Source organism: Equus przewalskii, chromosome 13, assembly GCF_037783145.1.
Source record: "Equus przewalskii isolate Varuska chromosome 13, EquPr2, whole genome shotgun sequence".
Classification (NCBI taxonomy): domain Eukaryota; kingdom Metazoa; phylum Chordata; class Mammalia; order Perissodactyla; family Equidae; genus Equus; species Equus przewalskii.
In genome coordinates this window covers 92,216,473-92,231,120 of record NC_091843.1, presented here as the reverse complement: position 1 = coordinate 92,231,120, position 14,648 = coordinate 92,216,473, and the positions used below count along the sequence as shown (strand labels likewise).

At 57.4% G+C, this 14,648-nt stretch overlaps 1 protein-coding gene and 1 long non-coding RNA gene across 14 annotated transcripts in view; one reads left to right on the top strand and one right to left on the bottom strand.

The window, feature by feature from the left end:
- ZNF496 (zinc finger protein 496) overlaps positions 1 to 4,534 on the bottom strand; it is a 39,463-nt gene extending 34,929 nt beyond the window's left edge. For 2 of the 10 annotated variants that reach the window (XM_070569918.1, XM_070569921.1), the window contains exons 1-6: positions 4,294 to 4,530; positions 3,849 to 4,073; positions 3,458 to 3,632; positions 2,414 to 2,530; positions 1,661 to 2,087; positions 1,091 to 1,274 (exon numbers count right to left, since the gene is read on the bottom strand). In XM_070569918.1, coding sequence (XP_070426019.1) covers positions 1,091 to 1,274; positions 1,661 to 2,050 — 574 coding nt within the window. In that variant the 5' untranslated portion in view covers positions 2,051 to 2,087; positions 2,414 to 2,530; positions 3,458 to 3,632; positions 3,849 to 4,073; positions 4,294 to 4,530. Of the gene's footprint in view, positions 1 to 1,090; positions 1,275 to 1,660; positions 2,088 to 2,413; positions 2,531 to 2,970; positions 3,364 to 3,457; positions 3,633 to 3,848; positions 4,074 to 4,293 lie in introns of those variants that run through there. The other 8 variants (XM_070569914.1, XM_070569916.1, XM_070569919.1 and 5 more) reach the window with 7 other exon arrangements.
- A 25-nt stretch (positions 4,535 to 4,559) lies between these two features.
- Positions 4,560 to 12,425, top strand: LOC103565125 (uncharacterized). Of its 4 annotated transcripts, none has more exons than XR_011525359.1 (6): positions 4,560 to 6,023; positions 9,774 to 10,174; positions 10,406 to 10,503; positions 10,708 to 11,478; positions 11,661 to 11,864; positions 12,193 to 12,425. It is a non-coding gene; the product is annotated as an uncharacterized lncRNA (long non-coding RNA). The 4 variants fall into 4 exon arrangements; XR_011525358.1 differs by having other exon boundaries at positions 12,190 to 12,425; XR_011525357.1 differs by having other exon boundaries at positions 11,616 to 11,864; positions 12,190 to 12,425.
- The last annotated feature ends 2,223 nt before the right edge of the window (positions 12,426 to 14,648 follow it).

Sequence of the window (14,648 nt, the reverse complement as noted above, 5' to 3'; positions counted from 1 at the left end):
AGATTATTTATAATACCTAACACAATGGAAATGCTATGTAAATAGTTGTTACACTGTATTGTTTAGGGAATAACGACAAGAAAAAAACTCTGTACGTGTCCAGTACTGACGCAACCATTGTAGGACTTTCGATCCACAGTTGGTTGAATCCGTGGATGGGGAACCAGCAGATACAGAGGGCCAACTGTATGCGTTTTTATTTTAAACTGAAAAGCTTATTACAATGCCCAGGACAACTTCTGCGCATCACAAGAATGCACTCCTGGCCTCCTCATGCTCTCCTTTTCCTCTGTAAGTACAGCACAACGTGGCAAGTCCACCCGCACTGACCTCACACTGTAAAGGCCACTCCTTCAACCTGTGGGCACCACAACTTCCCACAATGACCCCTTCAACTAAGCACCACAGACAGTCAGGCCCCTGCTCAGCACGGTATGGGTGTAATCCTTTAACCCTCAAGAAACCCAGGAAGGGTGATGGTTATCTCCACTGCACGGGCCAGGAAACAGTCTTGGAGGATTAGAGGCATGCCCGGTCACAGCAAGACGTGCCTTTAAAGCCACCTGCCTGTAGCCACCAGCGCATTCCGTACAGATAGTCAGACGTGTCCAGGTGACATTCAGGCCCCAATCCCTAAACACATCACTCTGTTCCCTCCGGAGCATTTTTTATTTCCTTTCAGGATCGTAACAATCCTGGAGCAGGAGGAGTTTAGCTGGGGAAAGACGTTCAGACGGACAAGAGGACGTGGCCACGCTCAGCTCCGCACAAAGTCCTACTGGGACAGCAATGATGCCCAGCTGCCCCCAAACCAACAAAGCCCAGAAATGTGCCTCAGAGAGCTGAGACGGTGCAGCTTCAGACACCCAACTACAGCAGAGGCGCCCCAGGTGGACCTGGCACCACCAAGGACACTCTCACGAGATTCGGATCAAATCGCTCTAGGGAAGGGCTAGACCCTGAAAATGGCTCACGGCTCCTCAGGGGACAGGAGAGAACTCTAAACGTCAAGAGCCACTGCTAAGCACCCAAGGTGGGCACAAACGCCCCGCGACCCCCACCCCACACACACCCTGGCCCCTACCCCTACCTTGGTCCCCGCTGAGCTGGCCTGGTAGTCTGTTTGGGAGCCCAGGGCCTTGAGCCAGGGCCACGGGCTGGGCATCCTGGCTCTTTGCAAGGTCACTCTGGGGCTCCGGTGGCAGCCGCTCCTGCTCCTGGTCCGGAGGGCCCTCCCCATCGTCAATCACCACAGGGTCTTCACAGTGCTTGAGCTGCAATCCGAGAGAGCTTTTCAGGGCTCGGCGGAGAGGTCCCTGGACAGGGGAGGGCCAGTGGCTGTGCCAGGATGGGCAACACCCCTTTCTGGGCCTGTTGACCATCAACTCCATGGCTGACCGCTGGAGGCTCAGCCTGGGCCTTTAATGGGGCTGCAAAAGGGGATGACATAACTATGCCCCAAATTAGGGCCTTTAGGGAACAGAATCTGCTTTCTTGGGAAACCCAATTCTAGTGTGCACCTAACCAAAGCACGTAGCTCTGGACAGAATCCTCCCTGGCCAGGGAACGTGAGTCCGCCAAAGCACCAAGCACAGAGTGGCTGCCCTCTGCACACCTGCACTCCCTCTCCCACCCAGCCCAGCCCGCCCCCTCTGCTCACCCACTGCCAGGGTCTCCCCGGCTCCCGCTCCAGCGCCTCCACAGCAGCCACAGCCTGATCGCCACTCTCGGGCTCCTGGGCCCGCACCCAACCCTGGATCTCCCGGGGCAGGATGGCCAGGAATTGCTCCAGCACCAGCAGCTCCAGGATCTGCTCCTTGGTGTGCCTCTCTGGCCGCAGCCAGCCCTGACACAGGTCCCAGAGGCGGTGCAGGGCCTCCCGGGGGCCGGCCGCCTCCTGGTAGCGGAAACGGCGGAAGAGGCGGCGGGAGGACTCAGGGCTGGGCAGCTCCCCCTGGGGGCTAGGGTTCTCTCCTGGTGGGCTCCTCATCTTCCTGGGCTCCTCACTTTCCTTCGGAGCCAAGACTCGGGGGCACAGGGCTGTGGGCATGATGGGATTTGATGGGGGTCAGCAGCAGAAGACGAGCCTATTTCCAAACAGAAATCGCTGGCTTCAATGTTCTGGTCTCCTGCAGTAGTTTTTTGAGGGGTGGTTATGGGGAAGGTGACAAAGCCCATAGAGACCAGCCCTTCGGAGAAGCCCTGGGACGTGTGAGGAGTGCCAGTGTGGCTGGTCCTTACACACAGGGAAGGACTCCAACCCCAAAAGCATCATTACGTGATTCCCCTAACCAGGGGACCGACGAACAAAGCAGAAAAGCAGTGGCATTTCCACGTGACCCTGGCGTCTCAAGCATCGCAGGAGACTGACAGGCTGGCATACAGGAGAGACGTAATTAATACCTCGTGGTACCTTTGGTGGCCAAGTCCTCCTGGAGAGGACCTGAGACAGACGATCCGAGCAAGCCGCTATCTTGAGCCTTCAGAGCCAAAGTCACCGTGCTTGCCCTGGAGACCTTTACAGAATGAGCTGGAAGGACAAAAACAGGTATACACCAGGAGAGCCTTCCAAGCAGACCCAGGCTGGGAAATGCACACTGCTGGTGGCAGGCCGACCAGAGCTGGACCAGCTGGCCGCACACAAAGCCGGTCCGCCCCGCCCAGCGGAGTCTGCACTGGGGTGCAGCGGACAAAGCAGACAGCGGAGAAGACACCCAGACAAGAGATGGGGAAGAGTTAGAGGCAGCCACATCCTGAGTTTACTAGAGTGAATAACATCAGCTTTCAGATCAGCCTCCACCCAACTCCCTCCAGAGCCTGAATAGCAAGCTTTAGCATATATTTAAAGATGCCTTGACCTTCAACCTTGCCTCCACCCTCCCCACCCTTATCATCATCAAACCACAATGAAGCTCACAGCCCTCCCTCAGGCAGGACTGAGGTGGGGCCCTCCCAGCACAGGCCCCTCACCTGCACCTCCACCTGCCCAGTGAACACACAGGGTGACACCAGAGAGTGGTGGCCACTGTCCAGACGGTGGGACTGAGGGAAAGTGAAGGGCAAACAGGGTCACACCGTCCCCTCCCCCACCCTCTGGCCTCTGGGATTCCCCGGGCAGGTTACCCGCCTCACATCTCCTCCACACCAGGTCTGTATGAAGCTCCCCACCACCCAGCACCTTAACCTCCAACAGCTCAGGGGCCCCCAAGGGAATACAGGCCTCACTCCCATTCCACAGGAAGACAAGTGAGCCCAGAAGAGCAACGAGGCCACTGAATGGCATTCAGAAAAACCCAGGTCTCTGGATCTCCTTGCTTCCCACGGAAAAGCAAACACAGACTGGCATCAGAGGCTCTTCGGTGCCTGAGGGGACACATTACAGCCACTCCACAGCCGGGTTTCCTCCAGGCCTCTGGAACCCGACCTCCCACCTTCCCAGAGCTCAGCCACCACACACCTGCAGGGCCTCTGGCTCCTCAGCTCTGCGCCCAAGCTGGGGCCGGCCCCACCCTCAGCACTCAGAGTCCGCTGGCGGGCACCCCGCTCTGGGCTCTGCGGACCACCCCTCACCAGACGGCCCGCTCCTCTTTGTCGCCCTGGCACCTGGCCCGTGGCAGGCTCGGGAGTGACGCCTGATGAATGAACTAACGTTAGTCCCCAGGCTTCCCGCAGGGGGCGGGGCGTCTCAGGGCAGCTCTGGGAGGAGGGACGGCGCCGGGCCAGCAGAAAGGAAAGCGGAGGGCACAGCAGGCCGGGGAGAGGGGCAGCCTTCCCTCGCTCCCGCCCTCCCGCTTCCCCACCACACCCGCACCCCCACGCCTCCAGGTTCGCCGGCGCCGGCTCCTCACCTCCCAGCCCGCAACTCCTTCCCGGCGTCTAACTCAGGTCCCTCGTGCGGCGGCGGAAGTCCACGGCGGCCGCTGCTCATCCTTCAGCCCGCTCTCCCGGGCGTCCTCCCCGAGGCGGTCCTCCGCAGGGCCGACGCCGCGCCTGGCTAGCCGAGCCCCGTCTCCTGCTCATCCGGAAAACCCAGCTCCGCTTGGGAGGGAGGAAGCGGGAGCAAATGGAGGCGCCTGGGAAACAGCATCGGCGTTGCCTCTCCTCGCCCGCAGACCGCCGCGCTCGGCTCCGGGAGGGGAGGCGGCGCCCGCGGGGCCGGGGATGGGGGAGCGGGGCGCGCGGGGCCGGGGATGGGCGCAGGGCCGGGGGCGCGCGGGGCCGGGGATGGGCGCGGGGCCGGGGCGCGGGGCGCGGGGAGGTGGGGCGGGGGCCGGGCGCGCGGGCCGCACTCACCCCCGCGGCGCGTCCCCGTTGGCGGGCCGCGCAGGCCTGGCCGCCGCGGAGCCCGCCGGACGCGGAGGGAAGGAAAGGCCGGAGCCCTCCGCTCCCTCCCCTGGGACACTTCCTGCTCCGCTCTAGGACCGGGGAGGTCTCCGCATCTCAGTGGTTTGCTCCCCCGCCCCCCGGCCGAGGTGTGCGCGGGGTGACATCCGACACCCCCGGCCCGGCCGGGCCCGCGCGCCCCGCCCCGCCCGGCTCCGCGCGCGCCCCCTCTGCGCAGGGCCGGGGGCTTTGTGGGCCGGCGCGGGAGACGCGCGCCCAGGGGGCTCCTGGCCGGGGCGTGGGAGGCGCGGCGGGCAGCTCAGTGGGGAGCTTCTCTCTCGGCTGTCCTCCCCTCCGCCCTCCGGGAGCCTGGGGACGTCCGGAAGGCCGATCCGGGACGGCGGCTGGACGCTGGAATTGGGAGGGGGCGGAGAGGAGGCTCCCGCGCGCCCTGGGCTGCCGCCCTCGGAATCCGCCCGTGACCACCGGCCCGCGCCCGGGCAGGCCCAGCCCTCCTGCAGCCCAGCCCGCTCCTCTACGCCCGGCCCGCGGCCGCTGAGCAGGCCCGGAGGAGCGCAGACCCCTCCCCGCCTCGTCCTCCGTGAGATGCCCATGGTGGCAGCCTGCGCTTTCCTCGGGGGCGGGGGGGGAGCCACTTTGCGCAGGTTGGGTTAAGAAAGGCCGCCCCCCGCGTGGCCCTCCGGAGCGCACTAAGAGGCTGCGGTGATCGGGCCCCGAGTCGGGTCAGGAGCTCGTCGCTCGCTGAAGCGAAGGATGTGGCTGTTCGCGCTGAGGCGGAGAGAGGTGGTCAAGTGGCAGCGAGGGGCAAGCAGGAATTAGGGCCTCCAGACCTTCAGACAAGGCTACTTGCCGCTACCCTAAGCTGAACGCAGCCCAAAGGCTCAGAGGGGTCCTCGGGGCCTTCCTGCATCCTCCATCCAGGTTCCGGAGCTGGGGAGAAAGCGCCGCGCCTGAGCGGGTCTGAGTCCCACCAGCCCTCCCCGTCCATCTGCCGCGCCCTGAGGTCGGACCCTCCCACGGAAGAGGCGGCAGAGAGCGACAGCCGACTGCAGATACCTCTTGTTTCCTTCAGACCCTTCAAGGGGGAGCGGAACAAAACCAGGTCCCCCAAAGAAAGTGGCCTGGGGGAGAAGGTGGGTGACTGAGGAACAGGATCCCTCAGCTGTGCTGCTCTCCTCATTCCCGGGGCGCGGGGGCCTCCTGCTCCCTCCTCTAGATTTCGGACAATCGCTCCTGACTAGGCGAGTCACTGGGAGCCACGGTTTGCCAGAGACCTGGACTCTGTGACCTTAGCAGCAGACAGACCAAAGCAAGGCGGGAACTCTGTGAACAGTGTTGTTCGCTCAAAGGAGAGTCCGACAGAAGCAGGAGATCTTCCCTGGAGCCCGTGGAGCCAGTGGGAGCTGCCGCCTTGGACTTCACTGGGCTCTGTGCTTCCTGGCTTCGTGCAGGTCCCTCCCAGCACCAGCCAGGCACCCCGGCCTGGAGGCAAGGTTCCCCAGGGAGGAGTCCAGGATCAGCCATGGCAGGTCTGGCTTAGGTGCTTTAGTAAACACCCGGCCTGTGGACTGCTCTGGGGTCCAGACTGCGGAGCGCCCAGTCCGCGACAGGCTGGTTCACCTCCTGCTCACTGTTGGGAATCAGGGCTCATGGCTCCGCCCAGTGCAACCCTAAAGCAGGTAAAATGCAGAGCCCAGAGATGCTAGCACGCAGTGTCAGGGCAATCCCCACCGCCCAGGCCAGTTCCTTCCCCGGGGCTGACGAGGCCCTGCACAACTCGACTCAGAATATGCTCTGACTTGGGGTTCTTCTGCATTTTGCTCACCACGTGGGTTGAGGCAGAGCCCCTGGGTTAGATCCTGCCCCATCAGTTCCTGACCAGGTGATCTCAGTCTACCTGACCTTCCTGTGCCTCAGTTTCCTCATCAAGAAAACAGATGATGCTGTCTATCTCACTGGGTGGATGTGTGGGATTATTCAGTCATTCAACAAACACACTGAGACCTGCTAGGTACTTGTGGTGCTTGGCATCGTTCCAGGTTCACAGGGTACACCTGTGAACACAACTGGCCAGCACAGGGGAAGGAAGTGGAGCAAGTAGTTAGCAGAATCAATGACATGATCTGCTGTGTTTGGTCCATACTGCGGAAGAGAAGGAAAAGCAGGGCCAGCCCCGTGACTGAGAGGTTAAGTTCGTGTGCTCTGCTTTGGCGGCCCAGGGTTTCGTTGGTTCACATCCTGGGCGTGGACCTAGCACTGCTCACCAAGCCATGCTGAGGTGGCGTCCCACATAGCACAACCAGAGGGACCTACAACTATGTACTGGGGGGCCTTGGGGAGAAGAAGAAGAAAAAGAAGTGAAGATGGCAACAGATGTTAGCTCAGGTACCAATCTTTGGAAAAAAAAAAAAAGGAAAGGGAAGGAGCATCAGGTAATGGGTGCTGGGGACAGGCTAGCGATGGCCACAGTATTAAAGAAGAGGGCAGGGCAAGCCCCACTGAGGGAGTTAGTCAAGCTCAAGCCTGGGTGAGAACACGGTCCCAGGTGGAGGCCACGGCGAAGACCCTGGGGGTGGGGGCACAGCGAGGTGGCAGATGAGCTGGGGGAGAGGGGTGTCAGAGAGCTGGGGGGCACTGGAGGCCATGGGACGGTGCTTTCCTCGTCACCAAACGGGATGGTGTCAGATGCCACGGGCAAAGCACCAGAAGGAGGGCCCTGTCTGTGAACCCTGCTCACGGATGGACCATCAACCCTCTCACACTCTGTGTTCATTCCCTTTATGTTACAGTTGCTGGTTGTGTATATTTCTGTGAAATGCTTGCTGCATGCCAGCAATCCCCCCACCCTTGGGGAGACCTTGGTAGACAAAGAGCCTGGCTCTGGAAGCTGGAAGGGGGGTTGGGTAATAAACGACCCTGCAGTACAACGTCATTGGTGATGGGTGCTGAGCAAGAGTACGATGAAGCAGGGAAAGGAGGCACCTTCAGGGCAGGCGGGCTGGCCCTCCGCCAGGAGGCGACGTTTGAACAGAGAGCAGGTGGAGGGCAAGCCGAACAGGGGCATGCTGGAAGAGTATTCCAGCAGAGGGAACAGTGTGTGCAAAGGCTGTGGAGCAGGAGCTTGCCCCCACAGCGCAAGAATAGCGCCAGACCAGGGAGGCTGGAACCGAGTGATGGCAGGGTCTACGCTCAGGGTTTCAATAGGGGCCTGAGGGCACTTTCATTTTGCTGTGACTGTCACCGAGCAATGGGCTTACTGCAATCAAGGCAATAAATCACAAATTAGAGGTTGAGAAAGGAAGTTTTAATTTGATTAGCTGGCATAGTTGGGGAGATGGCAGACATCTCAAAAAACCATCTTCAAGAATTACAGGCCATTATAGAGGGAAAATGGGCAGTAAGAGGGGGTTTCCTTCAGGTGTGGTACGCTCGGGGTCTTTCACTGTTCTCTTCCATCAGCTGTGATGGATGCCTTGCAGGTGTGTTTCCCACCTGTGGTCAGCCTGTTCCTGGAGGGGAACTCATACAACAAAGTTTTAATTTATCAAGCTATCGGGACGGCACATGCGTAAGCGGAGTCCATAAATCAGGAGAGCATGTGACTTATTTTAGAGTAAATGCAGAACAGCGAGTAGCCACACAGAGGAGGGGCTGGGGCCATTTAGCGTCACAAGATGGCCTCACTTATGCTCACTTACGTGACCCCTGTGCAGACAGGCTGGTGCGAGAGCAAAGAGGCAGAGGCCTGGTTAGAAGCAGCCACAGAAATGCAGGCAGGAGATGTTTCCACAGGTGGCCAGTGGAGGCAGCCGGCTGGCAGTGGCAGAGATTTCCCTGTGTTGTGCTGCCTGGTGTTAGAGGAGTGAGGAACGGCTCTGGTTTGGCCCAAATTGGGCTACTGGAGGCGCTAGGAGACCGAAGAACGTTTCTGGGAAGGAGTTGGAGACGATGGTGGGTTTTAGACTTGATGGGTCTGAGAAGCGCAAACAACCAGTAGTGATGACCCTCGGGAGAAAGCTAAGGTTGAGGGGGGAATCTGGAGTGACAGCCAGAGCAGGAGTTGAGACCCTGGGATGGACCAGTGCAAGTGCTGGCAGAGAAGCAGCCTCGGAGAGGGCAGGGCAGGGCGGGCAGGGCAGAGCCAGCCCTGGAGACTGGGAAGGTGGGGGATGTGGAGGGGGAGGAAGGAGAGGAAGGAGGAAGGCGCGGAGCAGCCTCTGAACCTCAGACAGGCCTTTCAAGAAAGAGGGGTGGTTGGCGGTGGTCAGTGCTGCCTTGAGGTCAGATTAGATGAGGAAATAAGGCGACAACAACACTGCCTGTAGGATTTGGCAGCAAGGCCTCTGGGCCCAGCAGAGGGGTGAGGCTGCAGGCTGGAGCACAGTTTGGAGGGAGAAGGGAATGAGGGAGTGGAGACAGCTGGGCGGAGAAAAGTGGCATTGGAGTGACCGAGGGGACGTGGGTCCCATCTTAAATATGGAGAAATTATAGTTTGTGGCTCAAAGGAGAGAGGCTGAGCAGGGCCAAGGGACAGTGACGGGAGAGGAATGGGGCGGCGTGAGGAAGGCCAGGTGGAGCTCTTCGGAATGCGCTGACACTGGGAAAAAAAGCGGCAGGGTTGCTGGTTCATCGGATGTGTCAGCCTGGCTAGGCCAGGGTGCCCAGATGTGTGGTCAAACACAAATCCAGATGTGCTGTGAAGATATTTTTTAGGTGAGATTAATATTAAAAGCAGTGGATTTGAGTAAAACTGATTGCCCTCCATAGTGGTTGGGCCTCATCAAGTCAGTCAAAAGCCTTGAGAGTAAAGACTGAGGTGCCCCCACCTGCCATCCCCCCAAAAGGAGGAGCCTGCCTGCAAGCTGCCTTCAGTCCTGAGCTGCCGCATCAGCTCTTCTCTGGGGCTTTGCCGGCCTCCACAACTGCACGAGCCGATCCCTTAAATTAAATCTTGCTGTCTCTCTCTCTCCACACACACACACACACACACACACACACACACACACATCCTATTGGCTCTGTTTTTCTGGAGAACCCTAAGTGATACCCCAGGCCCTCAGCTGAGGAGGAGGAGAAGGGGGAAGGGGCGTGACAGCAGGAGAAGGTGTGACACCTCACTAGAAACAGGAGCCTCGGGCCCCCAGCGCAGCCTGCACGTGACCAGGCCCCGGCTCTGTGTTGAGCTCTGCTGTAAAGGGGTCAGCTTGGCTCTGGGCATAGAGATGCTCAGTAAACTGGCATTACTGGCAGTCCTGGGAATAATATCATTGCCAGTATGCCTGTGACTTGTTCGCAGGCTCTGGGAGATGGGAGAGCAGGGACTGACCTGGCGCCCCGACCTCCAGCAGAGGTTGTGTATGGCCTGTGAAGAGGGCTCAGTGAGGACCCACGAAGGCAGGAACTTGGCTTAGTTGACTTTCTCACTGCAGGCCTTCCACGGCACAAGAGGGCTGCTCGACACTCGTCTATTTTCTTTTCTTTCGCTGAAGACTAAAAGACTTGAAGAACTGTACACAGGCCTACTGCTTCAATGAAAGTCCCTCCAAAACGGCCCAGTTGTCACTAGAGACAGGTGCCATTCCTTGAAGTCAGGTGTTGGGTGCTGTGGTCAAGGAAACAAAACCAAGACCCCAAACATCAGTTTTGGGGAGCTGTCCATGAGCATCAGAGTCTTAACGCCAACCCAGCCAGACCACCAGGGAGCAGCCTGTGGTTTGAAAAATCCAGACGAACTGAAACAGTCGGATTAATTGTGCTGATGCCATGGGGAGGGCCCCCAAGGAGGCTGCGCGAGGCTGGATACAGGCAGGAGGGAGGCGTCTTTTGAAAGGTTTGATTCCAGCTAAAGGAGGGGGAGGAGGAGAGAGGGTGTCGGCAAGTGGGGGTCACTTCCGCATCCAGCACTCCTTAGAAGGGGGTCCTGGGCCATCACAAGGTGAGGGTGGCTCAGCCCTGGAGTAAGTGGATCAGGGCGTCCATGGTCAGAGACCTCGGGGGAAACCATTTTTGTGAACAGGAAGCTGCTCTAATGGGTCCATCCTCCTGCCTGTTCTCTTCTCAGGCCTCGCCCACTTTCACGCTCTCACTCCTGGACAGGTTTCAGCTTCTGTAGGAGGGAAACGCCCTGATCATTGCAGTTCTTCGGATGTTTCCATTTGTGTGAGTTTTCTCCTTTCTGTCTCCTTCTCAGGTGAGGTGAATCCTAGGATCCTGGAATTTCAGGATGGGAACTGAGGCTCAGGGAGAGCACGCTGGCCAAGGACGCAGTGCTGCAGGCGTGAGGGCAGGGGAGGGAGACATCACACACAATATGTTCAGCATGTGCAGACTTACCACCTGCACTTATTGCTTCATTCTCACCAGAATCCCCAGAAGCTGGAGCCCCAAGAACCACTGAAGAGTTTGGAATCTGTCCAGCAGGAAAGAGGGGCTCGCTGCATGCTGGATCCCACAGCCTGATCTGTGTCCTGATCCCATCTCAGAGCACAGATCCCTTCCTGGATCCCCTAGTCTGTTCTGTGTCCTGATCCTCTTCTCAGAGTACCGATCCTGTCTGGATCCCACACCTGGATCTGTGTCCTGATCTCATCTCAGAGCACAGACTCTGTCCTGGATCCCACACTCTGATCTGTGTCCTGATCCCATCTCAGAGCACAGACCCTGTCCTGGATCCCCTACTCTGATCTGTGTCCTGATCCTCTTCTCAGAGTATAGATCCCCTCCTGGATCCCACACCCTGATCTGTCTCCTGATCCCGCCTCAGAGCACAGATCCCTTCCGGGGTCCCACACCCTGATCTGTGTCCTGAAACTCCCCTCAGAGAGCAGCCCTGTCCTGGCCCCTCCACCTCCATCCAGCCTGCCCACTCTAGTGCAGTCTGTCTTACAACCATGGAGTCCCTACCGGGGGTGCTCCCTTTGGTCGGTCCCAAGAGCAAGGAAGTCTCATTTCTGCCCCTTGCTGTGTAAGTTACCCAGGTGCTGGAGGCAGTGCATAAGGTTCTCTGTGCATGATACAGTGACACACGCCTGGCTCACATGGATCAGACACAACTCACCTGAGGGTCCCAGCACAGCACCAGAGATGCTCAACAGGCACGATTCTGCAGTCCCTTTCCTCCTCAATTAGCTGCAGGTGAGCTTTTAAACTTTTTAGGGTTTAACACCTCTTATTTTAGTGTATCTCAGGTACTTTTCTGCTTTCGAACGCTGGATGCCACCACATTTTTTTTTTTTTTTTAAGATTTTATTTTTTCCTTTTTCTCCCCAAAGCCCCCCGGTACATAGTTGTGTATTCTTCGTTGTGGGTTCTTCTAGTTGTGGCATGTGGGACGCTGCCTCAGCGTGGTCTGATGAGCAGCGCCATGTCCGCGCCCAGGATTCGAACTAACGAAACACTGGGCCGCCTGCAGCGGAGCGCGCGAACTTAACCACTCGGCCACGGGGCCAGGCCCGCCACCACATATTTTTGCTCTAAACATGAAGACTTCTCAATTACTCCTTATTCCTCGAACACTCCAGGTACTTTCAGTAAATCTTTTAAACATCACATGACCTATTTCAGGAATTTCCCGACACTCTCCAACTACTGGTCCTTCCGATTTTTCCAATTTCCCTTCACCCCCATTCCCTCAGCTCAGTTTACTTCATGTGCAAATCGGGGGGGCAGTGAGGGTGCTGAATGGGTAGAAATGTGCCCCCCAAAAGATATATCTAAGTCCTCATCTCTAATTCCTGGGAATGTGACCTTATTTGAAAATAGGGTCTTTGCAGACATAAACAAGTTAAGACCAGGTCATACTGAATTAGTGTGAGCCTGAAATCCAGTGATGGGTGTCTTTGTAAGCAGGCCATGTGAAGATGGACATGCAGGATGAAGGCCATGTGGCTGCAGAGACAGAGATTGGAATGATGTGTTTGCGAGGCCAGGACCACTGTAATTGCTGGCCATCAGCGGAAGCCAAGAGAAGGCAGGAATGATTTTCCCCAGGAGTCTTCAGAGAGCCTGGTCCTGCTGATGCCTTGATTTCAGACTCTGGCTCCCAGAACTGTGAGAGAATAAACTCCTGTTGTTTCAGGTCACCCAGTTTGTGGCAATTTGTTACGGCAGCCCCTGGACTAACACAGGCCTGGAAACACCCATGAACACCCACCACGAACTTGGCCTGAATGTTAGGAAACACATTGCAATGTTACTTCTCTGCTTGTTTTATAATGATTATTTCCAGTCTCTTGTTCAGTCTCTTGTAGATAAATTTGAGACCCTTCAATGAGAACTGGGACTTGTCAGCTCCAGCTTTTTCTGCCCTTTCTCTGCCACACCTGACTGGTCAAATTGACAAGGTCCCCCATCTCCTCCTTTGCATTCTGCTGGTCTATGGTGCGTCGTCTCCTTGGAGTACTGAGATAATTGCCAACAGATGCTGTCCTAATCTTTCTCCTCTTTGAGTTAATTCAATTTAGCATTTACTGGGTGTCCACTCAGAGCAGCCTGGCTCAAGGGTGAGCAGCGGTGCTTATTCTGGAAGACCTGAAACCTCATAGACCCAACCAAAGATGAATTAAGTGAACAAAGGAGTGTTATGCAAAGAGGAAAGCAACACCCTTTCCGGGAGAGGAACAAAATGCATCCCAGGCGAGGCCCTGAGGCCCCACTGGAGGACAGGTATGCAGAAGCCTCATCCCTGCAGAGGTGTTCACCGCCAGGAGGGAGGCCCACAGTGAAGGAGGGCCTGTGCATGTGGAAGGGAACTGACTGGGCAGCCAGCAGGCGGGCGGCCCAGGGCCTCCGGCAAGGTCAGCCTGGAATGGCTCCACAGTGGCATGGGTTATGGCCGGTTCAGATCTTTTGGGTTCACAAGCCTAAAAGTGGGAGGGAAGGGTGTCCTAGAGGCTTACACACGGGTGAGGCCTCTTGGAAGCACTTGCAATTTGGAAGGAACCATGTGGCAAACCCACAGATGAGGCTGGAGGCACTCACACAGCAGGCTGAAGAATTTGGACCTCGCTCTGTGGGCCAGGGTTGCTCACGCTTTTTTGCCTGCAGCCCAGAGAAGGGTGCACACGTGGCCGTTGCCTCTGAGAATTCCTGCTCTATTCTGCTAGGGGAAGGCAGGGCTGTTATTGGCAAAGATTATCTCCTCAAGCAAACTCTACTCAGACTTTCCTGAGCGTTTTTTCAATGAGACCTGACTTTGGGGCTTCCACGTTCATCTCTGCATTGTCCAGTTGTAGCAAGAATCCTGCTGAGTCAGAACGCCCACCCTCCAGATATCCGATCTCCCTTGAGCTGTCTGAGCAGGTTCCTCACTGCCCCCCGACCCCCCTGCCCCGGGGAGGTCTGGTCGCCTGGCAGGAATCCCCTCAGCTCTGGTGGCTTTAGCCAGATGTTCACCCCTGAGGTTTCTTCTTGGTAATTTTCCATCCACTGACCCCCACGTGCTCCTTGCCTATAAGTCCCCACTTTCCCTTCCTGCATTTAGAGTTGAGCCTGATCTCTCTCCTGCATGGCCAGACCCCACTGCGGAGCTCCCTACCCCATCCCGTAGCCCTTACTGTGCTTGTGATGAGGATTTTTAGGCTGCTTAATTTTAAAATGGCTTATGATGAGGATTTTTAGGCTGGTTAGTTTTAAAACTACAGATGAGATTCAGGCTCCAAGGAGTGGACTTTGTTTGCCCCTTTGTTGGGAAACATTTACATTTCTAAGGGAAACCTCTATCTGTGAAGATGCCTCCCTCTCTGTGCCAGGAAGAGGGGGGGATGGTCTTATCTCTAGAGGCTCTTGGTCAATGCCAGAGGCAAGAACTTAAGTTGGTTGCTGTCTGGCAATCTCATGTAACTGGTTTAGGGTGGTGGTGTCTAACCTTTCTAACCTTTACTTAATCCGATTTGATTCTTGTCTAAAAGTCATGGGATCACCCAATGACCAGACCCCACCCGCACTGATACCATTTTAACTTTTTTTCATGTTCTTTCCTTTGTCTTGTAAAGAGATGAATCATATACCTATGCCTTATAAAATTAGCCCTAACCCTCAACTCGGGGCAGCAGCAGAAGCTCTGACTGCCCGTGGGTCCTGTCCCCTCGCACCAGCTCTGCCTGCCCATGGGCTCTGTCCCCATGCCAGCGGGGGCAGCAGAAGCGGCAGCAGCAGGAGCTCTGACTGCCCGTGGGTCCTGTCCCCACGCACCAGCTCTGCCTGCCCATGGGTCCTGTCCCCATGCCAGCGGGGGCAGCAGCAGCAGCTCTGCCAGCCCATGGGCTCTGTCCCCATGCCAGCGGGGGCAGCAGAAGCGGCGGCAG